Source organism: Cavia porcellus, unplaced genomic scaffold (genome assembly GCF_034190915.1).
Source record: "Cavia porcellus strain 051 isolate PalLab524CR breed Dunkin Hartley unplaced genomic scaffold, mCavPor4.1 scaffold_6, whole genome shotgun sequence".
In the NCBI taxonomy this organism is placed as follows: domain Eukaryota; kingdom Metazoa; phylum Chordata; class Mammalia; order Rodentia; family Caviidae; genus Cavia; species Cavia porcellus.
The window spans coordinates 84574294-84599752 of record NW_026947489.1 but is presented as its reverse complement, the minus strand read 5'-3'; the positions used below and the strand labels follow the sequence as shown (position 1 = coordinate 84599752).

At 38.1% G+C, this 25459-nt stretch overlaps 1 protein-coding gene across 1 annotated transcript in view; it reads left to right on the top strand.

Annotated features, from left to right (window-relative positions):
- Ankfn1 (ankyrin repeat and fibronectin type III domain containing 1) overlaps positions 1–25459 on the top strand; it is a 390235-nt gene that overhangs the window by 298660 nt on the left and 66116 nt on the right. Inside the window, exons 8-10 of the mRNA XM_013149456.3 lie at positions 16225–16322; positions 18736–18826; positions 24238–24345. Of these exons, the coding sequence (XP_013004910.3) occupies positions 16225–16322; positions 18736–18826; positions 24238–24345 (297 nt within the window). The remainder of the gene's footprint in view (positions 1–16224; positions 16323–18735; positions 18827–24237; positions 24346–25459) is intronic.

Below are 25459 nucleotides of genomic sequence, written 5' to 3'. Positions count from 1 at the left end.
AAAACACAAATCAATCATTTTGTAAACTTGCTTACAAACATTCCCTGGTTCCCCATGAGATAAAAGCCAGAGCTCAGCACTGTATGCATGACCCTTCTCACATCAGCCCATCCCGCAGACCCCTCAGTTTGCTTTGCTCTCCTGCAAAATATCCCTCTTTTACCTGATCATGTCTAGCCCTTTCAAACTTTTAGTCTCTCTCTCTCCGTGATGCCCTCTGTGTGGTAAAATCCAACTCAATTCAGACCAAATATCATTCTCCCTTATTCTGTTCTCCCACCTCAACTTTGTTGGTCCTTGCAATTTCAATACCACTTTACTCATATGCTCAGTGTAGGGAGCATCTCATTTTACTATAATTGTCTGTATCTTTATTCAACTGCTTACCCTTTTAGGACAAAGTCAAGCTTATCACCTCGCATCATGGCTTCAATTTAGTCTCAGTATCAATAGAAGATTTGTTTCAGAACCCCTCTAGATACTGAAATATGCAAATGCTCAAGTATATAAAATAACATAAGATTTATACATAACCTATTGTATACTTTAAACATATATATCTTTGGTATACTTTAATTCACCCCTAGATTGCTTATAAAACTTAATATAGTATAAATTGTAAATAAATAGTTGTTATATTGTATTGCTTAAGGAATGAAGAGGAAAACTGCACAAATGCATTTTTCTAATATGGTTGATCCTCAGTTGGTTGAATCAGTTAATACAAAACTCACAGATACAGACAACTGACCATAATTACTATTGTTGTAGGTACAGACCGTGAGTAATAAAGCGGATTTAATCCGCTTTATTTGAGTTTTGTACTTCAAGAAACTGGTCTCATAACCCTTGTAAATCAGGATGCTATAGGCGTTTCCAGGGCCTTGCTGGAAAATAGGAGGGTATGTCAAGGGGTAAACCCCTTGGAGTACAAAGCATAAGGCTTTTTCTTTATTGAGGGATTGAGCTGTAATTTCTTCATTTTTCCTCCAATTCAAAACTTATGCACTTGCGTACTCCTACGAATCCCACTCTAGACAGCTCTTGTCCTCAACCCTTAGTATGTCTGCAGTTTTGTTAAACCATGTGGTAAAGAGGTACTGTATTTCAAAACCTGGCCCTTCTGTTCTCTCCCAATGGTATGAACGGTGCAGTCAGGCTGGTGAGGCCTGTGACCTCTTCACTACAACGAGAAAAGTGGATAACATAATTGTGGTGCAAATCAATGGAAAAATGAGGAAAAAGGTATTGTAAACCAAGTATGTTACACAACTATACAATGTTACCATGTGATAAAAGGGAGCTAATTCCCAGCCCCAGCCTCTCCTCCCTTTGTTACCGTTGCCCCCATTTCTTGCTCTTGGATTCTCACAGGGGAGTCACACTAGGAATGGACATCTGACTAGGCTTTGGTCTGCTTTCAGCTCAACATGTTTGCTCCAATCTTTTAATAAGACCGATCCAGTTTCTTCTCCACAAAGGGAAAACTTTCGAGGGGGAAATAAGTTTCAACAGTCCCCTTAGTAACTGAGCATTTCTTTATCTCTTGCCACTATCTGAGTGTTGTTTTGAAAGTTATTTAAGGATGAAAGCACCCCCCCCCCAAAAGAACCTACTGTCAAAGGGGATTCCAGCTCACCTCAACTCCAACCAAGTTTGAGGTTTTGGATGTGTAAAACTGAGATGGTGACAGCTACATAAATATTAAATAAGCAATGAGATGTCAGTGTTTTTATTACTGCTTGCAATTGAACTTTGAGTGAAGCTGAGACCACTTACACACACCTGGAAAAAAAATCATGGTTTTTGATACTACCATGGTATTTGATTTAGAAATTTTTAAGTGTTGCTAACAGCTCTTAGTATAAAAACAAACTTAAAAAGCAGTTGATCTTCAGGATTCACCCCATGCCTATGAGATTTTGCAGTACCAAATATTTATGTTTACATAAAAATTTGGTTCCCAAATGCCTCAAGGAATAGAGAAGGCTGAATTGAGGTTGTAAGAGGAAGTCAGGCCATTTCCTCCTCACACAGATGGGGAGACAATGTGGACCTGAGTTCATTCTATGCCTTTGATTCTGTGCCTTTGCCCACACAGAAGCCTCTGCCCAGAATACTTTTACCAGTCTCTTCCCTTAACAAATGTGCACATCTTTCAGAGCTCTGCTAGGAGCCAGTCTGCCCAGAAGGAATCCCTAAGCAACATTTCAACAAACTGTTAAGAGTCCCACCTCCAGCCCTTTTTTCATAGCACTCATTAGTTTGTACTTTCATCTTGCATTGACTTATTTGTCACCTCCTTTGGGCCACAACTGCCTTGAGGGCAAGAAGCAAGCTTTATTCACCTTTACATCCCCAGTAAGTCCCACTGTGTGATCCCAAGGGGGAATGTCAGATAAATCAGCCAATCAGCACTAGATTTAAATTTGTATTTGATTTCTTATCCCAAATATGCCAACAGTCAGTTTGGAATTGGAATTGGAATTGGGACTTCAGTAAACTCAATTATCTTTATTTATTTAAAACCTATTCTATGCATTTCCAAGTAAGCCACATAGTTCTTTCTCTCTAGCTATAGGTCAAGTACCATACTCCCAAGATTTAATTATGACTTTTCTATCACACCTTGGTCATCTTAGAATAGATAAAAGGCTTTTCAAAGAATACCTCTCTTCCATCTTCCCACATTGGTGATCTCTTTTGAATGCTTGCAAAATGGAAGTCTTGTTTTTCCTTTTAATCTGTAAATCTGACAAATAATTCTTTACTTAATCAACTACTATATTCATTCAAAACAACCTTATTGGGCATCTGCTATGTGCCAGTTGCTATCATGGGCCAAGACAAAAGACATGCAAAGGCCAATCTGCTAGTTAAACAACGAAGTTCAAAAATATTCAATATTATACATTTTGGGTCCACATTATTCATTCAAATTTGTTCTGTCAACTTTGAGAATTTAGGAGACATCACAAATAAGTAGAAATAAAGAAACCAAAGGCAACAAACATTATAGAGATAATCTCAGCACCATGCCCAAGAAAATAATGAGGCCCTTCAAATAGTTCCTGTTAGGATATTCATTGTACATGGTGATATTTAACCCTTCAAAGAGATCTGAAAACAAAATATGTATATGTTGCTTTTGATATGAAAAATTTTCTTTGATCCCCTAAAGCCATTCTAACACTCCTAAGAAACTCTAGAAACTCTACGTGAACATAGTAAGATTTGTGCCTCAACATCAGCCAATATGATAATCCACACAGACAGATGGCTGAGAGTGAAAACAGAAAACAAAGCTTTTTGTGTCCCCTGGAACCTGAGGAAGGTATCCTCTTGCCTTGATGGGAAAACCTAAAGATTGGATCTTTTAGGATCCAAAAGGCACCTTGTTGAGTAATTTACAGTAGAATGTGAAAGCAAATAGACAAGAAAAGAACCCCAAACAACTCATTCCACTTAGGGCAATACAGAAGAGAAAAGATGTGGCAGGCTGTTCCCAAGGTGGTCTGGTTCTTTCTTATTTACTTATATATTTTCCCACAAATTCCTTTAGATCCTTGGTAAACTGCTTCTGCTCCGAAGTTGATTTTTCCCATATTATCTCTTGCCTCAGCCTGCATGTCTCTAGCCAGAGGGGAGAGAAACAGGTGGAAAAAAAGAGCTGAGCCTCGTTTAGTATGGGGAGCGCTCTGAGAAGGCTGTTGGAGGGGAGTAATGACGGAAGAGTTGGCATTTGTTAGATTACATAACATGAACCAGGCTCAAGTTATGAGCCAGCAATTTCACATTCACACATTCACAGAGTTTTCTGTGAATGCTTACATTGCTATTTGTTTTTTTTTTTAAATCAGTACTTATCTTGGCCACCATCAGCACATGTAGCTGTCATGAAAATATAGAACACCTTCATGAAACTCACAGTCCCCAGCATCAGTACAATTCCTTGTTCAGCTAGGTGGTCGCTATGCTCCCTCTTAACAAGGAAATCACAGTGTTGGAAACAGTTCTGGCCTTGGGGGGAAAGGGACAGAGGCACCAACAAGTAGTCCCTCCCTGAGGTTCACAGAGCAGAATTCCAGGACTGAAAATACTTTCTGTAAGCTGTTCACAGTTGGAGTTTTCTCTAGCCAAGATCTCAACATGGGTACTAATCCATTTATCACTTTCTGCCCACATGGACTTGAGAGGATGACAAGACAGAGCAGGGTTCCAACTGAGCCTACATCAATGAGCATTGTGAACTCAGCTGGTTATTTAAAAGCTGTTTCTCAGTTTCCTTATCTGTGAACTGAGGAAAATACTGTTAAGAGAATTGATTGAAATGTTTATAAGAACAATGTCCCGGTGAATATCAATACATGGCCTCCCAGCATTGTCCAAAGATAACTGTTAGCTTCCTATAAACCATTATAAGTTTTTATTTAGGATTTTCTTCTTACCTTTCATTTTTGTGATATGCCAACTCCACCCTTTACTGATGATTCCTTTTTATTGCCAGAAAAGCCTGCCTTAATGGCATCAACTAGAAATACCCCTCAGAGAGACCCTTGATATTCCCACAGCCACTGTTTTCTGGAACCATGCTGACCTCTTCTTAAAATATGATCTTAGCCCGGATGGGTGGCACATGTCTGTAATACCAGCACTCTGGATGCTGAGACAGAAAGATTGCTGTGAGTCTGAAGCCACTCTGGGCTACATAAATGAGTTCAAGGCCAATTTGAGCAACATAGTAAGACCTTGTCTCAAAAAAAAAAAAAAAAAAAAAAAAGAAGAAGAAAAGCAATATGATCTCAAACAGTGGAGGGTAGATGAATTAGAAATGATGCAGTACATGTTTTTGTTTCTGGAAGTACTGCTAGCAACGTATTCTTTTATTTTCATTTTGTCCCAAGATGATAGAAGGTGACTAGCATTTTCTTCATTCAGCAGCAGTTTTTGAAATGTTGAGATACCAAAGAGAAACAATGTGCTTTCAGAGAAGGTGAAATATTTGATTTTGCATAAATTTTTGAACTCCTACAATGTGTATCACCGCTTTTAGGCCCGAGGGACATAGTGGAAAAAGAAAACAGAAGAACCAATGGAATACACATTATCTGAGATAAATGAACTAATAAGACATAGATACTGAAAAATATTAAACATAAAATAACATGTTACGATTAGAGGAGGAATAAATTTGATAGGAATAGTCTGGTAAATCTGAGAAAACTCAGATAAAGCAAGATGTGGGAAATGGAAGAAAAAGGGGTGTCACGTTGGGAAGAAGCAAGTAGGAGTCACGTCAGGACTCTTTATAGTCCAGGGTTGGCAAACTCTTCTGTTAAGGGTCAAATAGAAAATGTTTCAGCTTTCTTGGTCATGTGGTCTCTATTGCAACTCTTCCACTGAGACAGTACGTAAACAAATGAGCTGGGTTATATTCTAATAAAATGTTATTTATGCACATTGAACATTAAATGTCAAGTAATTTTCACATGTTTTGAAATAGTTTGTTTCCAATGTAAAAATCATTCTTAGCTTATAGGCTTTACAAAAGTAGGTAGTAGGCTAGATTTAGTCAGCAAATCTCAATTTGCTAGCTCATGATGTACATTGTTTTAAGAAAATGAGTATTACTCTAAGGGCATCAGGGAACCATAACAAGGTGTCTACGTAAAGAAGTATTATGATAACAACGCATGCTTTGAGAAGATCGTTCTGACTTCAGTAGACTTGTGAGCATATGAATAGAGGCAGAGGCTAGGTAATTGTAAAAGCATTATAGGCTATGGAACTATGAATGTTAAATGATGGTGGCTGGGGTAAGGGTGATGACAGTAATGGAGTTTAAAAAATTATATGGACACCAATTTGAACAACATTGGCAAGCTGAGTTGAAAATATGTATGCATAAATCATTAATAGTATGAAGTAGAGTCTAAATGCCAGAAAAAAATGATGTTAAAATTACTCTAGCAGAACAGAGAGGATGACCTAAGTTGAAGGAGGCTATGTCTTTCATTTGAATAGGTTTTCCACAAGAGGAAATGAGACAAGCATCATAATGGGGAAAGAATTTTGATCTAAGATGGATCTAATCTCTCTACATTTCTTTCTGTCTTCTATAAAAATAGACCATACTATTAAACCATAAGCTCCTTGAGGCCAGGGGCCATGTCATTTCCTCCCTCTAACCCTGCAACCTAGCTGATCAATCATGTAACGTCATCATTTGCTACAACCTGGATGAATCTAGGGAATATTATGCTAAGTGAAAGTAGCAGGGGAGCTGAGGATTTAGCTCAGCAGCATAAGCGCCTGCGTCGCAAGCAGGCAGTCGTGAGTTCGATCCCTGGTACCGATAAAAACAAAAAAGACAAAAAAAAAAAAAAAAAAAAAAGAAAACTAAAAGAAAGTAGCAGGACCTCAGCTTCCTCTTGTACATGAAACCTGAAAAATAAGTCAAAAGCTTATGAAAAAGAGAAAACGGTGGTTACTACCAGCATCAGGGTTCCAAAAGGGGCCAAAATAGAGAAATGCAAGTCAAAGAATACAAAATTGTAGTTACATAGGAGATACAAACATGGTACTACACAGGGAGCCTCAAAAATTGTACTAGAAAAATTGAACACACACACACATATACACACCAAATTTCACACATAAGTCAAACCCAGCTGACCTGAGCCCAGACTCTGGACAAGGGAAAATGAAGTAGATGTCCAACGATCAACATGGCATGGATTCTGTCCTCAGGGAGTTTAATTGGCTTCTTAAAATTTGTTGGGGAGAAAAACAGATCTTTTAAATAGATACAATGGAGAAAGAACAAAAAAAAAAAAAAAAAAAAAGCCAGAGTATATCGCTCCAGGTGGAAGGTCATCATCTGACAGGACATTTGGGATGTGTTTGCTTTTTCCCTTGTGGCTGGTTATTTTATTTCCATGAGTGTTCAACAAGGCTCAGGAAGCTGTGAATTGGCCGCATGTCTTGTAGTGTGAGTCAGATAGCTGATCCTGTGCTCTCTGCTTCTTACCCTTGAGCAATATAAAATAACTTGCCAGAGCACAGTCCCTGCAGGCAGCAATGGCATTGCTCTGTTAAAAACAAACAACACAATAATTCCGGACTCCCTGGAAGCTGCTTCAGAAGAACTCTCGTTTCAGGAAGAGGTGACCGGTTGCTGCTGCTTTTCAGGAGAGGGGTGAGCCAGCAGCTCAGCCTGCAGCTCTCTAATTGTTATTCACTTTGAGTCTGCTGTTGTTCAGTTAATAGTCCTTGAAAAGCTTATACTTCTTTCACAAACAAAAATTTTAACAAGGTTTTTTCTAAAACAATGGCTACAGCAAAAATAGCCTAAATAAGTGAAAATCTTTCTGAATATTTTGCAGCTCAAAGATGTAGCTATGTTGGAAGGAAAGAAAAAGTAAATGCTTACCTGACTTAGTGAACTATGTGCCTGTTTTCAGTCGGCAGTGTCCTAAAACTGCCTACTCATGAATACCAGATAATCATGAATATATAATAGTGCATAATAAAATATGACTATACATAGTAACAAAATATATTAACAATGAAGCCCAGAGAGAGGATTAGATGTGGAGCTCTTTCATGCTACCAAAAATACTAGCTGGTATGTCCTTCCAGGCACGTACAATCAACCTTTGGGGTTCATTTGTCAGCCCAATTCTATTAGCCTGGCTTCTCAGTCAGGTTCATGAACACTCATGTTGCAGGCCATGCCCTGTGGCAGTTTTGGGGGCCAGTCTTGATTTAGGCAGAAGGATGTAAGAAACCTGATCCCTTGCTGTCCAAGACCTAGAGTCTGACCAGTGGTCAGACTTCTTACATGGTGAATACTTGGCAACTGACCTTCTGCCCCAGATTCCTTCCCCTGACTACTTCTGCCTCCTGAAGGGAGTTGAGTACCTTGTTCATGATTCTTGCCATCAGAATGTCACCTAAATTATGCCTAAGAAATCCATGCCCTTCAAACACTATACCCTGCTAGTCAGTACACATTCATCTTCCAGAGTCTACTTGAATAATTAATCACCTAGTATTTATCTAGTAATTTATCCAAGGCTCACTTGGAAAAAAAAAAAAAACACATCTATGTGCATGAATGTGTTACACCAGAGTAGTTTTTGAATACTGAAAGAAAATTTTCTCAATTTCTGTACAGTTTACAAAACCACAGAAAATTCTAGTTTAACCTCCATTATTAATATTTTCTGTTACTTTCTTAAGCCTGAACTAGCAGTCATCAAATTTCTCCCTTAAAGGTCCAGAAAGTAAATATATTAGGCTTTGCAGGCCACATATGGTATCTTTTATATGGTCTTCTCTCTCCCTCCTTCTCTCTCACTGTGTGTGTGTGTGTGTGTGTGTGTGTGTGTGTGTGTGTGTGTGTTTTATAGTCCCTTTAAAAGTGCTAAAAAACAAAATCATCCTTCTCAAACCATACAAAATAAGGCATAGGCCAGATTTGGCTTAAAGAACTACAGTTTACTGATACTTGGCCTACACATTCATCAAATAATGTTGCTGTGATTTACAGCAACTGCTGATTACCGTGGTGTAAATATTCCTACCATGATCAGCTTCAAAATCCCAACATGTCAATGAACCAAGATGGAACAGAAATGTGTGTTAATACATCATTATGTATTTTTTGTTTGTTTGGTTGGGTTTTTTTTGGTTTTTTGTTTGTTTTTTTTTAACTTTTTATCAGTACCAGGGATTGAACTCAGGACCGCCTGCTTGCAAGGCAGGTGCTTATGCCGCTGAGCTAAATCCCCAGCCCCCCATCATTATGTATTATTTACACCCCACAGATAAATAGGTGTCAAAACCCTCAAGACCACAAACAGCAGTAAAATAAGAAGCAATGAGTTTCAAGTGTATGCTGTCTGGTTTTTTGTTTTTGTTTTTGTCTTTTTCCTTTTTTATCAGTACCGGGGATCAAACTCACGACTGCCTGCTTGCAAGGCAGGTGCTTATGCCGCTGAGCTAAATCCCCAGCCCCTTGCTGTCTGGTTTTGATACAGTTTATTTAACTTCAGGTTGCATAATTTAACTTTTAGTGATGGCTGAGCTGACAAAATGTTTGAAATGATAACAATTTACATGAATGAACTCCCGCCTTCATGTATCCTATCTAAAGGTGGATTCAAGGCAAGCTTCACCTTCCTCCACCTCCCTATGAGTGCTGCCCCTAAAAGCAACACTATCATGACTCACAGTCTTAGATGTGGCATGAATGTATTTTGTGCTCTATACTCCACAATCATCTGAGAGCTTCCCAATTCTTGGTTTAATTTTCTAAGAAAACGAATAAATCTATTAAGGGAAAAAGGGAGAGAGGGAGGGAGGGAGGGAGGGAGGGAGAGAGGGAGGGAAGTAGGGAGAAAGGGAGAGAGGGAGAGAGGGAGGAAGGGAGAGAGAACAAGACAGAGACAGAGAAAGTCAGAGAGACAGAGGGAGAGAAAGAGCTTCCTAAGGTTAAAAAAAGTAAGGGTCTCTGGGTGACCTGGGGTTTGAGGGTTATTTATGGTTCCAGTATCTCCACCAATGCAGATTACTGAGACACTCATTCCCAAACTACAGAAAACACTGAAGGAAATTTTGATCAAAGTGCTCTGGCAAAGGGGCCAGGGAACTGCATGAAAGATGAAGCTCTAGGGATATCATGGAAGACATGAAGTGGCAGTAGCTGGGCCTCTGGCTGACAAGTTTTCATTCAACAAATACTTCGTGCAAGCAAAGGAGACAGAAAACTAACAGTAGTAAGAAGAATAATAATAGTAATTCTTTTCAGTTAGAAATGCAAGATTAAGAAAAAGATAAATTTATGTAAGAGCTGTCATATAATAAATATTAGAGCAGAAATTAAGAAGTAAATGGCAGCCAGGCATAGTGGCACATGCCTGTAATCCTAACATCATGGGAGGCTGAGGTTGTAGGTCTGCCAGTTCAAGCCCAACCTGAGCAATTTAGTGACTTAGCAAGATCTCATCTCAAAATAAAAAGTTTAAAAAGGGCTGGGTACATAGGTCAGTGTAAAGACCTGGAGTTCAATCTGTTACCATAAAAAGAGGAAGTTTGGAGAAGAGAAGGGTGAGGGAAGGGGGAAAAAAAGAAGGGGTTCAGTCATTTTTGTACATTTCAAAAACCTGAATGTTTAGATAATCTCTATTCTAGAACTGTCACTTGTGGAGTTCTCATCGTAGCACAAGCAAAACTAGACAGTACAGAATATATGCAGAAAGACTCAGACTACTTTTATGGATGGTGGAAACTGACAATAAATGAATATGTACTTCCAATTCTAACTGTGCTTTCAATTTTGTAGAATTGGTAGGTGCAATAAGATTTAGTGTCAAAAAGAAAAAAAAAAAAGCCTTTTGCCCTTCTTTTAAATTATTGTTTTTCTAGGGAAATTTAATTTGGGAAAAAAATGTTTTTCTAATTAACTGGGTGACTGTGTGCTATGCAAACAATAAAGATTCTTGTTTGAAAGTAATGCATGCCCCTGCTCCTGGGACTACCAAGGGAATTTAAAATAAAAAATGCAAGCAGCACCAACCTCGTATTTTGCCAGAGCTAAAATTCCAGGTTTCAGATTTTCATGTCAGTTCTCAATTTAAGTGTTGAGCGGGTTGTGTTGCACCAAGATTCCACTTCTCATCTCTAGAAATAACTTCTGATCTTTGTCTTGGTTTCTCGGCATGTCCTTTCCTCCCTTGCTCTTCCTCTTAAGCTATGGCTAGTCTGGGAGGTTAGAAACTACACATTTAGATGGATCAGAGGAAGATTTCATAATGTTCTGGTGCTGGGCTGTGCAGTCTAGCCAAATTCCATTCATTAGCTAAGGCGCCAGGGTGAGTGTGACCAGTAAGAATGTTGTTTTGGTTCCATTGAAGAGCTGATAGAAAAATAGGAAACACAGTGCTTGTTTATTTGTTGTTTGTTTGTTTCTGAGATGCAGTAGGACAAGAATCCTGGATACCTGAGTGTGGAGGCCAGGAATCAGTCACTATCTCAACTCCTAAGTGAGCAACACAAGCAACTTATATTCTCTTTTTGATTTTTTTTCTCTTTTTTAACAGTTTTCTTAGTACCTATATATTAGCATCAGATTTCTTCTACCTTAGGATTTACATGTTTCAAATTTAAGAATCAAGCACTCAACTCATCCAATAGTTGTAGAGCCACATACCCTGTACTATGAACTAAGATAGGTGCTTTAAAAAGTGACTTTAATCAGACAGGGTCTCTGCTCTCAAGGAGCTTATAAACCGATCTTTTAAAAACAAAAATACGAAACAATGCAACAAATTCAATACAAAAAATACAAGAGAGAAAACTGGCAAGGATGCTTCCTTTAGGAAGTTAGGGAATGTTATGGTAAGGAAGGAACTTTGAACCAAAGTCATTTGAAGGAAGGGGCAGCTTTTGGCAAGCAGCACACCTATGAAGACAGAAAACAATGCAAGCAATGGATCTGAAGTCAAGATGAGACTAAGTGGAAGATGTAGGTGAGGCAAAGAATTAACCTTCCCAGTATATGCCTGGTAATGTGTGACAGCCCGAAACAGCCCTGCACTATGAGGCATCAGGGACATTAGAAAGAAGCTTCCCAGGATAGAAGGTTTTATGGTTTTTTTTTTTTTTTTTTTTAACCAATTGAAGAGAAGCTAATAGGAAGAGAAGTACTGTTTCCTTATGCTTTCACTTTTATACAGTCCTCACCCCTCAAAAAGCTGGCCTGAGATTTTAGTGTTACCAGCTAAAATGGGGTGTACGAGTCACTTAGTCCACATGCTCCATGAGGCTTGAAATTCAAGTGAGCCTTAAATGATGCTCTGATTATGAACACCAACACTTCAAGTTATAAAACTGACTGCTTCTGTCACCAATTCTGTGGCATTTCTCATCACTTTCCAAACTTCAGTTGACAGGGCCAGACTTTCAGGTGCTCTTTTTCTTCTTAAGCGTCCAAACTGTGCTTTAATAAACAGCTGTCATCAGGCAGTGGTGGTATGAAGCTAGAACTTCCCTGCCTGTCTCAGTCCATTTTCTGGTGCTATGAATATAAATATCTGAAACTGAGAAATTCATAAAGCACAGAGATTTGTGTTGGCTCATGGTTCTGGAGGCTGGGAAGCCCAAGTAGATGGCACCACAAAGGCCTGGTGCTACCTTAACTCACAGAAAAAGCAGAATGGTGAACAGGAGCACGCAAACAAAAACGGAGGGCTGCCTTGCTGTGTGACAATATGCTCTTGTGGTAACTAATCCAGTCCCCTGAGAATTAACCCACTCCTGTGAGAAAGTCTTTAATCCCTTTTAACAACCTAATCACCTCTTAAAAGCCCCAGCACTTTGCAATCCTGCTACACAGGGAACCAAATTTCAATGTGAGTTTCAGAGGAGACAATTCATAATCAAATTAGAGTGCTCCCCCAAATGACTCTATACTTTTAAAAATCTTAGATTTAAAATGAAATGCTGATTACAAATAACAAAGCTTCCCATTTAAAATATTCGGTTATTGGATATACAGTGAATTACAGTTTGAGTCAGAGCTAAATTTTAAGGAGTATTAAAACAAAACTTAAGGAATATAAACAATGAATATGTCTGTCACCTTTCTTGCTAATTTTTAACTGCTATGAGCCGTTGCAATGATTAGACCCTGTATCTATTTCCCAAACTTAAGTAGAAACAGTTTTTCTGATCTTTATCTTAAAATTACCAGCCTTATACAGTTTTAAAGTTCACATGCATACCTCCCCAACCCTTCAGGGATTTAGAGTAGGTTTGTAAATTATTTTCCCGGGCCTTTAATATGAAGTCTTTACCAATGAACAGCTCTCCAGGAAGAACACAAGGAGATGCTTTTCTACAAATTCCAGGTGTTCTCAGAGTGACTCCTGTTCACTCTGCGTCCCTTCTCATTCTTTAAATGACCATAAGCCACTTACATTTCTATATGGCTTGCTGCCTGAAAGGAGTTGACCAACCTGGAAGTACATATAAGGCAAAGACTGTAGATCTCCCCGAACAGATTGGCCACTCCAACAAGGAGAATTTTTTTCCCTCCAATATAATGTGTTCCTTAATCCCTTTCCCTTTGGAACTCAGATGTGTTATAAGATCTAATTAGACTTCACTGTTTAAAATTCTTTAACTCACAAAGCAAAACCTGCTTCCATTTTCCAAGAAATCCAGTCTTGTTTTCCCACCTGAAACATGTCATAAAACATTTCAATAGAACAAGTTTTCATTCCAAACTGAACTGTAGCTTAAGTATTTTAAACAGAAATTATAAACATTGTATTTTTGAGCAACTTCTTGTTAATCACTTGCCAAATCACCAGGTATTATTCTCATTAATCATTTGTGAATCTTTTAGTTTAGGAAGCCACCCTGAATTCTTTGTCTGGAGTCAAAAGCCTTTTACTCTAACCCTTCCATTTGGACCTCCTCCACAGCAATGGATCATGTATGCCTCAGTAGCATCCAAGGATAGTGTTGCCTCTAGAATATTCCTGTATATTTGGTTCTTCCTAGATATCTGTGCAAACTTGCTACTTGTTTTTGTTTTGTTTTGTTTTGTTTTTGTAATAACTCCCTCAACTGTTCCTTTCACACACTAAGATAAAATACATATACAATACTGGAGAGGAGAAAAGACTATAGCCTTTGAGGATACAAGTGTGTGTGAATGTACACATATACATAAGACAAAATGGAGGAACAAAATGTAGTCTTGTTTGGGGATATACATATGTGTGTGTACATGCACATGTGCACACATATTCAATCAAATATATGTAGATTACTATAGAGGAAATAATGAATGACATTCTTCCTAATCTCGTTTCTCACAATCTAACAAAAGAAAAAGACACATATCATAAAACATATTAGAGAGTAATAAATCTTATTTTTATATGAGTAAAAGACCATGAGTGAACAAAAACAGGTATATTCAATTAATTAATCCTTGGGGATTTAGACTTGACTTTGTGAGGTCTTAAAGGATTACCAGAGTTTCACTAAGCAAAGATTGGAAGATGAGCCAAAGACACAGAAGCAGAAAACTAAAATAGTAATAATAATAGTCAGATAATAGGGGCTTATAGAAGACAATGTTTCTTCTGGCAGGAGATGAGGAGAATGATATAATCTGAAGACCAGAAATTAGGCTCCTTAAAAGCTTTATTAAAATTTCATTTGATTCTTAAAGCAAACAGATACTGTAAAAATATTTTAGAGGAGACAAACAGGAAAAATCCATTAGGAAACTTGCAAAGTTGATGTTTATGACTATAAAGGCCTATTCTAGAGGTATCTCAATGGGGCACAATGAAAAGAAGAACAAGAGACAGTTTCAAAGTAAAAACTACTGAGTTTAATGAGCAACTGATTGCAAGGAACTAGGGAAAGAACAGGCAAAGGTACTGAAGAAAGGTACTTAGAAAACATTCAAATTGATAGAGAAACATTCAGGTAGAGATTTATACGAGACAGAACTCAAAAGAGAGGCTAGATCTAGCTTTAAGACTCATAGTGGAAACTATAAAAGATAAGGTCAACCATAAGGAACAAAGTATTCAGAGTGAAAAACAAAAACCAAGAAACAAACCCTCAGTGAACATCCCATCACAGGGAAAGGAAAAGAAGAGGAATTCTGATAGCCAAAATGTAGGAAAAGCAGAGGAGAGGGCAAACAAAAACAGAAAGCAAAGAAGGCTGCAAAATCCAGAGAGGCCAAAAGTGACAGGATGTAGGAAAAGAGGCTGGTGATGAGGATCTACAAAGAGAGAAATGTGAAGGGAGTCAGTAAAGTAAGCCAGAACCCCAGGGACACGGGGAAGAACAGAGAAATTAGGGACAGCAAGCTCCAAAGCAGAGGATAAATGGCTCAAGAGAAACAGCAAGATTTGGAGATGGACTGCATTGATTTTTACTTACAAAAGTGTTATGGAGCGTGTACCTTAAATCTTCTAAACCCTAGTTTGTCACCATGAAGTTGAGAAACACAAGAGACCTGGCTTTCTGAGTGACTTCAGCTCCTTAAGCCCCTGCTTCATTACAGTTTGACTTAAATCCCGCCATGTATAAACACTCAGTTAAGACATGCTTTACCCATGATGCATGATATATCTCTCCTATCCATGGTTTTATAACCCATGGAAAATGTTATGAAAGAACATGGTGCCACAATAAAACAGGGCATTAGAACTTGGATGACTTAACCAAGAATGAGCATCTACCCTGAGAATGGCAGGACAGAAGAGAACTGAAGAAGTCTGCTACAAATCCCACATCCTAAGGCTTAAAATAAGCCAATGATAATGCTTGGAAGAAGATTTCAGGGAGGAGGAAAAGAAGACAAGAAAGAGTTACTATACAAGACACTAAAAGAAGAGTGTTTGCAGAAGAAAGGGGTTTCAAAGGATGTGCAGGAAGTAAAAGGAGCTTTATTATGTGGGTTGAGAATGCCACTGGAACCTTGAAAGGGAAGTTTCAGTTGAAAATGACACAGAAGCCATAACTGGGGAGTAAACAGAAGGTAGTTTCAAGGTACCCTTAGTTTCTGGGTACCTTAAGTGATTTTTTCTCCATATACATACAATCAACTATGATTATATGTACCTCATTGTGAGTCCCACTATGCATATGTGCACACACACAGGAATGGCTGTGTGTGCAATACTGTACCATTATCATACACCCTATAAGGACATTTCTGTCAAGGATGGAATGGATGCCTGTTACCTAGTAAAGTGACAATATAGCTCATTTAATTGTCTAAGTACTTTCTTGTGATGTTCACAAAAAAACAAAATTGCCCAGTGATGCAAATTCTCAGTGCATGTCCCTGTCATCAAGCAGTATATTTAATACAGATTATATCTCACATTAAGAACATCAAAAATGTACAGATACCATAATATAGCATATCTACCGAGGTTCAAAAATATCCATAAGGTATATCAATGACTACTGAATCATTACCTTTTTTTGACTCCTCTATTAAAAAAATAGTGGTGAACTTAGAAACTGACTTCACATCCCAAGGAGGCTCATTAGATGTGCTGGTATAAGGAAAAAGGCTTGCAAATACCACTTTTGAGAAGATCATAGAGTTTCTGTGGTGTTTCTTGACATGTGACTGAATTTTATTTTCTTCTCCCCTTGGCCCCATCCCTCCAGTGGAATGGAGTAAATCTAAAGACTTTTCTCCTTTGGCTGGAGAAATCATCATGGATAACCTGCATACCTTGAGATGTACAATCACAGGACTTACAACGGTAAATGTCTTCCTGGCATACTTGGCTGTCTCGTGTCGCTGATATTTGTGTGGAGATGTTGATAGCAAATGTCTACTCTGGAAGCAACAGCCAACACCCGGGCCCCTGGCAACAACTGCCACTCATTAAGTGTGATATGTCTGGTATCCATAATCTGGGTTTCACAAAGGAGTAAGCAGACAGCATGAACCACTTTGTAAGCTGCAATGTTCTAAGGAGATCAGAAAAAGACTGGCCTCATGCAAGCCTTGAAAGCTGCTGCTTTCTGGATCACAGTCTAATCTTCAGAGGGATCAAAGGCTCTGAGAGATCCAATTTTGACTCTCTGTCTGATGGTAAAAATAACAGCCTCATCTAGCCCTCACCCCCACACCCTCAGTTGAGATCAGTCATCAATTGGAGTCACACAATTTCCTGAGAGAAATCCTTTTCCCTTGATTAAAAAGGAGGAAAAAAAATCTGCTAAAATTGCTTTTACAAAAAAAGAAACTATATATTGTGGAGTTGTATTTCTTAGTAACCTAAATCAATTTATGCTGTGAATGAAAAACTAGAATAAACCACATTTATTTAACCAGTCTAAACTCAAACAGTAATTGTTTGTGGAAGTGTGAACCATATGAACATATGAAATGTAAAAAACAAAAACACAATAAATTACTTTACACAGGAACAAAACTTGTTATGTCCTCAAATACAATGCAAATGACAAAAAAAATCCTTTTTAAGCAAAATTTTTAGAAATAGAACTTAAAATGAATTTGTTGTCCAATTCAAATAATATCTTAAAACATTTGCATGAAAAAAGCAGAGGGAAAGCTTTGCTGTTATTTTCTTAAAAGTTAGTGAACTAAAACAGTTATCTGTAAAATATAATCCTGAAACCCAGCATTGAAAAGCTGCATTACGATGCATCTTTCTAAGTTTGAACCAGCTTATTCTAGCAGAATTCTTGGTGTTTGGGTCACCACCAAAAATCCTGACTTTTAGTCCTAATCGCACGTCTACACCAGAGGCCAGAATTGTGGATTACCAGAGCAAACAAACCCCTGAGTGGGTGGCCCCCGGAGATGGTATCAGCAGAAGACTGATTCCAACCCTATGGCTCACATGATGGAACAGAGCCAGAAAGAACTCTAGGGAATTTTCAATGCTTAAAAGAAAAAAGGGATATGGTGATAAAAATGGAAAACTCTCCAAAGAGGTTTTCACTAATATCTGAACTAATTTCTACAGGGATTAAGTTTTTCCACTTGGCCATCCAATAAGAGCAAGGCAGACACTATACTAATCATATAAAAGCCTGGAAGCAGATTTACACTTTTACATAATCCCTATAGCCTTGAGGTGCATAGAAACCCATTTTAAATATTAGAAAGAAATTTAACTTCACAATAGTGTTAAGATCAATACTATTAAATCCCTAGCAAAGGCTCTACAAAGGTTTGCTGGTTTTTTTTTTTTAACTTCAGATACCATTTTACAATTTTTGCAAGCAACATTTCTTCAAATGCTGGATTCTCCGAAACACCTTTGCATTCATTAGGAAAAAGGAAAATTGTCAAAGCAAAAAATAAAATCATGCAAAACACATTAGCAGTTTTTATCAATCAGAAAGAGCTCCTTAATTCTTAATGCCATAAAAAATAAAGATATAAGCCATACTTCAGTAATGGCTATAAAACTGATGTCACATCAGAAAAATAATTTTTAAAAAATTCTTGAAAAGCTGAGAAGCATACATTTATTGCAGCATTATTTATTGTAGCATAAAATGGAAACAATCTAATGTTCACCAATGAGAAACTGGCTAAATAAATGATGGTATTTGTTACAGTGGAGTACTATGCAGCCAGTGAAAGAATAAGACAGGTTTTTAATGCACTAATTTGAAAAGATATTTATTACTGTTGTTAATTTTATAAAGTAAGTTAATCAGCTAAAGAAGGGTGATGGTTGTTGCCTCTAGAAATTATAAAATAGGGAGAAAGGGGTAAGGGTGGGGAGGATCACTGCTTTTTGATAAATCTTTTAATACTGCATGGCTTTTTTTTTTTTTTTTTTTGGTACCAGGGATCAAATTCATGACCTAGCACTTGCCAGGCCGATGGTTATGCCACTAAGCTAAATCCCCAGCCCCCACTGCATGGCTTTTAAAAATTGATAGTTGACTTCACAGAGGAAGGATGAGAAAAAGTAATTATGTGTCTCAATTCTGAAAGCAAGAAAGTACACAGAAGCTAAGAGGACATTTTAAATATGGTTGCTATAATATATAAAAAACAGTAATAAAAAAAAAGGCATGGACATTGGGAACACCAAAGAGATGAGCAAGTTAGTAAACAGATCTCTTTCTAGGGTAAAGCTGATCAAGTAAAATGTCTGATGTATTACCTATTTCAATTCTTTGCAGGGACAACAATATTTCGTCCAAGTCTCAGCTTATAACATGAAAGGATGGGGACCGGCTCAGACGACGACACCTGCATGTGCCTCGCCTTCTAGTAGGTGGTGGCTGCTACTCTCCAGCAGGTCAACAGATTCCAACTCCAAGCACCACTAGCCATTCTCTTCTCCCATTGCTTGCCACCCACAAGACTGTAGGGCAGCCTCTTGGCCACAAAATGAATGATTTCTTTGCAAATATGGCCACAGGAAGGCAGCTTCTTGGAGTGAAAGAGGGAATTTGGAACCAAAATGACTGAACTTGATAGCCACTGTACCTTTCTATCGAAATTAGTTCAAAAGTTACTTAAACTCACAGAGCTTTGAATCAACATCTGCAGGACGTATTGGGTCATATTCTTTCACAGGGTTTTAGTGAGGATGGAGTGGTGACATGTGTGAGTGGCTGGCCCAGAGTTCACAGTTCATTTTAGCTCTCATCTTCCCTTTCCTCTCCCTGGGTAGATACACATCAGTTTCACAGAACAAAACCTAACAAGTTTTACTAATCTGACATTTTACCAGAAGAAAAGCTTTTTTATTAACAGGCACTCCATAGCAAATATAATCTATAATATGTATAATACTAGCTGAAAAATCACTTGAAGATGAATAATTCATTCCTGATATGGTTGGTAACTATTAATCAGAAAATGTAATTAGTCAGAGGAACATTTCCAGATAGATAGTATGATTGATTTGTCTTTGTCATTAGTCCATGGCTCTGGCTTATGTTTTCAACTTTTTAGAATGTCACTAATGAGAGTAAAACATACTTTATGGAACACGATGTGCCATATTGCATCTACTGCCTTAAGAAAATCTATTCTTTTTTTTTTTAAATCTATTTTCTTTTATCCCATAATTATAAACTTAGGAATCTAACCTAAGGAAACAGAGGTGCAGATAAGCAATAATGTACAAAGATGTGTACCGTGGCAGTAAACTGATAACAGTGAAATATCATGTGTCATGGGGAGAACTATCCAATATTAATTTAAAGTTAAGTATGATGAAAATATTCATATTTATACTATAGAACTGAACACAACCACTAAAAATGGCATTTTATTAAGCCAGTCATTGTGTGGAAAACATTTCTGTAGTACAAGTACTATGTGAAAAAATACACATGTTGGGAATTTTCCATAGAAGAATTGGTTCATCTATAATCAGGAAAGGTATATTTGTATGTCTTGATAATTATAAAATGTTACAGTATACAATTGAGTTATGAGAGCACAGGTTTAATATTCTAGTGCATGGATTTATATAGGTTTTTAAGCTTTATAACAATAGCTAATATCAATTATGACTCAAGCAATACATTATAGACTTTCAATATCAACTATGAATCAAGCAATATATGATAGGGTTTTTTTCCTTTTTGTTTTTGGTACCAGGAATTGAATTCAGGACCTTGCACTTGCACTTGCCAGGCAGGCGCTTATGCCACTGAGCTATATCCTCAGTCCTATATTATAGGTTTTTACATGTATAATTTCTCTTAGTTCTCACTGCAATTCTTCATTCTCCATACTGTCTTTTGGATAAGCATCAATGTTATGATCCCATGTATCACCATCAACATTAGAGAAAAACTTTTTTAAGACTCATTTCACACAGACCTGAATCTAAGTACTCTATATGTATTGATCCATTTTATTGGTGAGGGAACTATTAACACTGAAGTAAATTCGCAGTCCAATCTGTGCACTGGGATTCAGAGAAGTCATTACCTAAGGTCATTATCAATAGTATACGTCTCAGTCAGGAGATAAATCAGAATTTGTCAAGGGTCTGTATGTTTCTGATCTGTGCTGCATAAACTAGCAGAGCCCTGCTGCAGGCAGACAAGCAGACTAAGGGTCTGCCAACCATGCTGACTACCACTTTCAGTGGATTCCAATAGCTCTATTAGATCACTTATGGACTTAGACCACAAATGCTGGCGATGTCCAAGGCTCCTAACTCCCCTCACATTTGATAATTGAATGATTCCAGTCATATTTGGACATCTTTGTTACTGAAGATTTATCAGGGACACAAATGAATTGCAAGGGAGAGATGTTAAGGGAGTCGATCACATGGAGAGGAGAGTGTGTATTACTGGAGATGGAAAGGTAGAAAGCATACAGAAAAGTACACAAATACTGGTCTCTGTTGACCTGAAAGAGAAGTAGGAGAGAACACACTCTAAATCCATATCCCATGCAATTTCTGATCTGCATATGGATGCATTTTCTTGCAAAGGTCAGATGTTCAGGTTCTGTAAACTGCAAATTCTATTCAGGTATCATCTCATAGCTCACTTGTAAAGGTCTCTCCAGAATGACAAAACAATTGTTCAGGACATGGAGAAGTCATTTTATATATTGATAATTAGCATTAAATAGCAATACAAACAATGTATTTGTTTAGTAGGTGTAATTAAGAAATGAAACCCTAGCATATGGTTATACTTGTTGCAGACAGGCCATATCACTTGGAAAGAACAGTCTAAAAATGTTTCCATTCTATTTATAAACAGAGTATGACATTGTGATGCAACATGTATCAATATTCAGATATTTACTAGAAGACAGTGTATTCTAACATGACAGAATAATTGGAAATTTGGTAATATGTTCCAGTAAGCTATAAAACATTTTTATATTTTTACAAAAGGTCTTAATGTATTTTTATAGACTTACATTATATGGTATGGTACATAATAAGAGAAAAGCACCCAGACAGGCTTGTCTGAGTTATGATCAAGAAAACCCTGATATGGCCAGTGAATGTAAGCTCTGCATTGTGTTGCAACTGAAGTGTCTCATTACAAGAACAGTGAGCCATATTATGTGGCACAATCTGCTCTTTTCCTACCATGCTAAGTTTACTCCTGTCAGGTTCCTGATTTCTTAATATATTTTCAATTTTCTCCCTCACCCCTAAAGTCTCCTGTTTTATATAGTCATCAGAACCTTCCAAACATCTACCAGAAAAACTCATTCTTTCCAAAAACCTTGGCATTCTGTCTAGTATTCACTTCGGCTGCAATTTAGTCCTGGCAGTTTTCTAATGTATCATAAATTCATCAGATCTAGCATACCGTTTGATGGATAGGCTTCAGCTAAAAAAGCCAAATCTGTTTCATCTCCCCTTGCACTGATGGCAGCATTAACCCTCACTAGAATATATTAGCATGTTCGTGGCCAAATAGTAATTCAGTCACTCTGGAGTCTCACTCAAATTCATTATCTTGTTCATCTTATGTACACTTCAGATGCATGCATTCAAGAGAAGAAACCAATAGTAGCCTTAGGGAACCCAAGATGACAATTTTTATTCTCACCCTGCCCAAAGGTGGAGGGGCGCTATTACTAGTAGAGACACTGGTAGTTATTTTCTCAAACTTTGTCAAATTTCCAAGTAAAAATCCTTCCCTAGTTCAGCCTACTGGACACCATCACACTTCTATTCTCAGTGCCTCACCAACAATATAATGTGTCTCCTAAGCCCCAGAACGGTTCTTTACTTACATTATTTCTTTTAAATCTCACATAACCTAAAAAGAAATTTTAAATCACACTGCCACAGAGAACAAAAATGAAATAAAGAGAGATTAAGTCATGGTTCTTCCCCACAAGGAACAAATAGTCTACAATAGCCACCTCTGCCAATTCTCTGTCTCCAGAGTTGACCACAGCCAAGCCCTGCCACTCAAACTCCACCCAAGCTTCTGACCTTCCTTCCCAAGAGGGAAAAAATATCCTGGTATAGTGAAATGAACATGGGTACTCTATGTATGGTCACTAGACTATATTAGAGCCCTGGCTATGCCACTGACAACTGAAACAGGCCTGGAATGATTGTCTCTGGGCCTCAGTGTCCCAAAAGGTCAAACTGAAAACTAAACATAGAAGAGAATAAGAAAGAAAGATAATTAGAAAATCTCTAAGGGCCCTAACTCCATAGGTAACCTATTGACAGAGTAAAAATTGTTTCCATAATGAATTGGTTTTACTCTAAGTTATTATTTACTGAATACCTGTCACGCAATAGGCATTGTGCTGGAATGGATATCCAATACACCCCCTATTTAATCCTCAGAAAAATCTCACAAGTAGATGCTACCCTTATTTCTCAGACTAAGGAGTAGAGGCCCTGTCCATATACACAGAAAATGAGCTAGGACTGAGAAAAGCCAGGATTCACAAGGAGCTGTCTCTTACTTCACAACTTGTGTTCTTAAATGCACTTTACTCTTAGGCTTTGGGTGGACCAAAATGAAATGCTTTTACCTGTCTTTGACTGATACGACATATGCTTAAGTTTCTGAATGAAGAAGACTGCATATTTTAAAATAAATCTGTTTGTGGATTGGAGATTTAGCTCAGCAATATAAGCACCTGCCTGGCAAGTGTGAGGTGGTGAGTTCTGTCACCCCTGGTACCAAAGAAAATAAATAAAATAAATCTGTTCGACAGGAACTTAAAACTTGTTCAGCTAAAACTTAAGTTCAAGAAACACTTGTGAACTGACTGGATTTTCTAGAGAAGAGTAAGTAACATTTTTATAGAACGCATTTCAACTAAGAAGCACTGTTAAGCTTTTGCGTTTAAAAGGTTCAGCGAGGAAAAGCAGAGGGAAAATAAAGGAGAAAAAAGGTAGACCATGAAATAACTGACCTGCTGAAAAAAAACTCAAGGAGTTGGAGACAGCAGAATCTTGACATTAGTCCCATATGAGTTATTACTCCTGATATCATTATAGCCAAATGGAATGAAAATAGAAGGGGGAGAAAAAAATCTCAGTGGGTATTGCAATTTAAATTTGCCATGTAAGCTAATACTGTATATTTAGAGACTGAGCAGACAGGGTGGTTGGTGGCTCAGAGTATGTGCAGAGGTTGCTGTGCCAGCTAACCAAAGCAGACATTCATTAGAGCAAAATGTAGATTTCCATTTCTTGGCATCTGACATAGGCTCTTTCCTTGGAAAGAAATGTCAATTTGGCCAAAAGTGTGAAACCTACAATAAAAGCATTGGGACTGTGGATTTCATCTAGTCTGCACATTCCCACCCTTTTCTTTCCTACTGTAGAAATCCAGTTGAGACTTGGGGTGCTGAGTAGAAAGGTTACCTGGGAACTGGTTAGGACATGGGATGCTGACAAGGGAAGCCCGGCTGGGAGAGGAGAGATTGGACTCCTTAAATTTTCTGTTTTCTTTCGGCTTTCAATTACTGTCTTCTCTTGCCCTAAAACTGCCCAACACAAGAAATCAACCACAATTACTGTTTTGCACAAGACTCTGAACAATGGTAGCTTCCAAATATTTGGCATTGCCTGCCAGCTCTGCATGTGTTGGGTGCTCATCCATGGAATCTGTGGGTAGTATGAGAAAAAACCCCAACTTGTAAGGCAGGGCAGGGAAGAAGCCTCCTTGGCTTTTAAATTTCCTCTGTTTGTTTCTTTTGTTCAATAGACTGGAAAGACTACGACGACAGAGAGCCCAGACACAAGGGACAGAATGAAGTTCTAGAGAGTCTGCTCCAGCAGGTCCGAGCCCTTCATCAGCATTACAGTTGTCGGGGTAAGGATAAGAATCTGCGCTGGGCCACTGCTGAGGTCTCTGTGGCGCCGGTAATTTTAGCAGTTTCCTAGCTAGGTCATACCTTCTCATTCATCAGGGGGAGAGAGATATTAATATTTGTACATCTGGAATCACTTTACAGCACTATCTTGCTTTAACCCTTCAGCAAAGCCTTCCCTCCCCTTCCTTTCTTTTTCTTTCTCCCTCTCACCATTAAAAAACAGTTTGAAAATAAGCACAAGAAAAACAGCAGCTGCCAGTTTTAGTTCCCTTCTGTTTGAATTGTCCCTTCACAGGACTCCCTGTGGTGCAGAGATTTTGGGGAATATTCACCCTGGACATTTTCGTCCCTGAGGAAACTTCTTTGAGCATTCCCTGAGGGAGTTCAAACAACTGTAACAATAACAAAAAGCCATCAGATCTATTTAGAATATAGTTTACAAAAAAATTTCACATCAAATACTGCTTTTATAGCCTCAGTTTGCCAGTTTCAGCTGGAGCTAGGTGACTTGCCCAAGGTCACAGTGCCAGAAAAAGAGAATCTTGACTCTGACCTGTTTTTGGATCCTGCTTCAGTCTTCCTGCCATCTCCCGTTTCTGTCTTGCAGCCAAGCACTAAGACTGGACACTGAACTTTAATCTCTCTACATTTTAGACCTCCTCCCGTCTCTGCTCAGGGAAAAGTAGAGCACACTTCCTGTGGATTTTGGTTCACTGAACCCAGAGAATCCCTAAGACATTTTTAAAAGCTGCTCTGCTTCTTAGGCTGTTCAAATGGGATAGGGTCAGATTTCCAATCTGGGTAATGATTCGTGGAAAAGGCACTTCGTTTTATTTGGAGAATTAAAACTTCCATAAAGTTTTCATTTTCCATGCTTCCTTCAGATCTTCAAATACGTTGCACACTCTAGCTTCAGAGGACTGCTAGGCCAGCTGGTAAGAAATCCATGGTTAAAACTAAGAGATGCTATGCTAGCTGTATTTGGACTGGGTCTAAATCATGCTCAGCATTAGCAAAAAAAAAAAAAAAAAAAAATTCCAATTACTATATTAGCTACAACACAACAAGGCCCCTTCAGAAATACTGGCTGTAGCTAGAAATGAGGACAAGTGA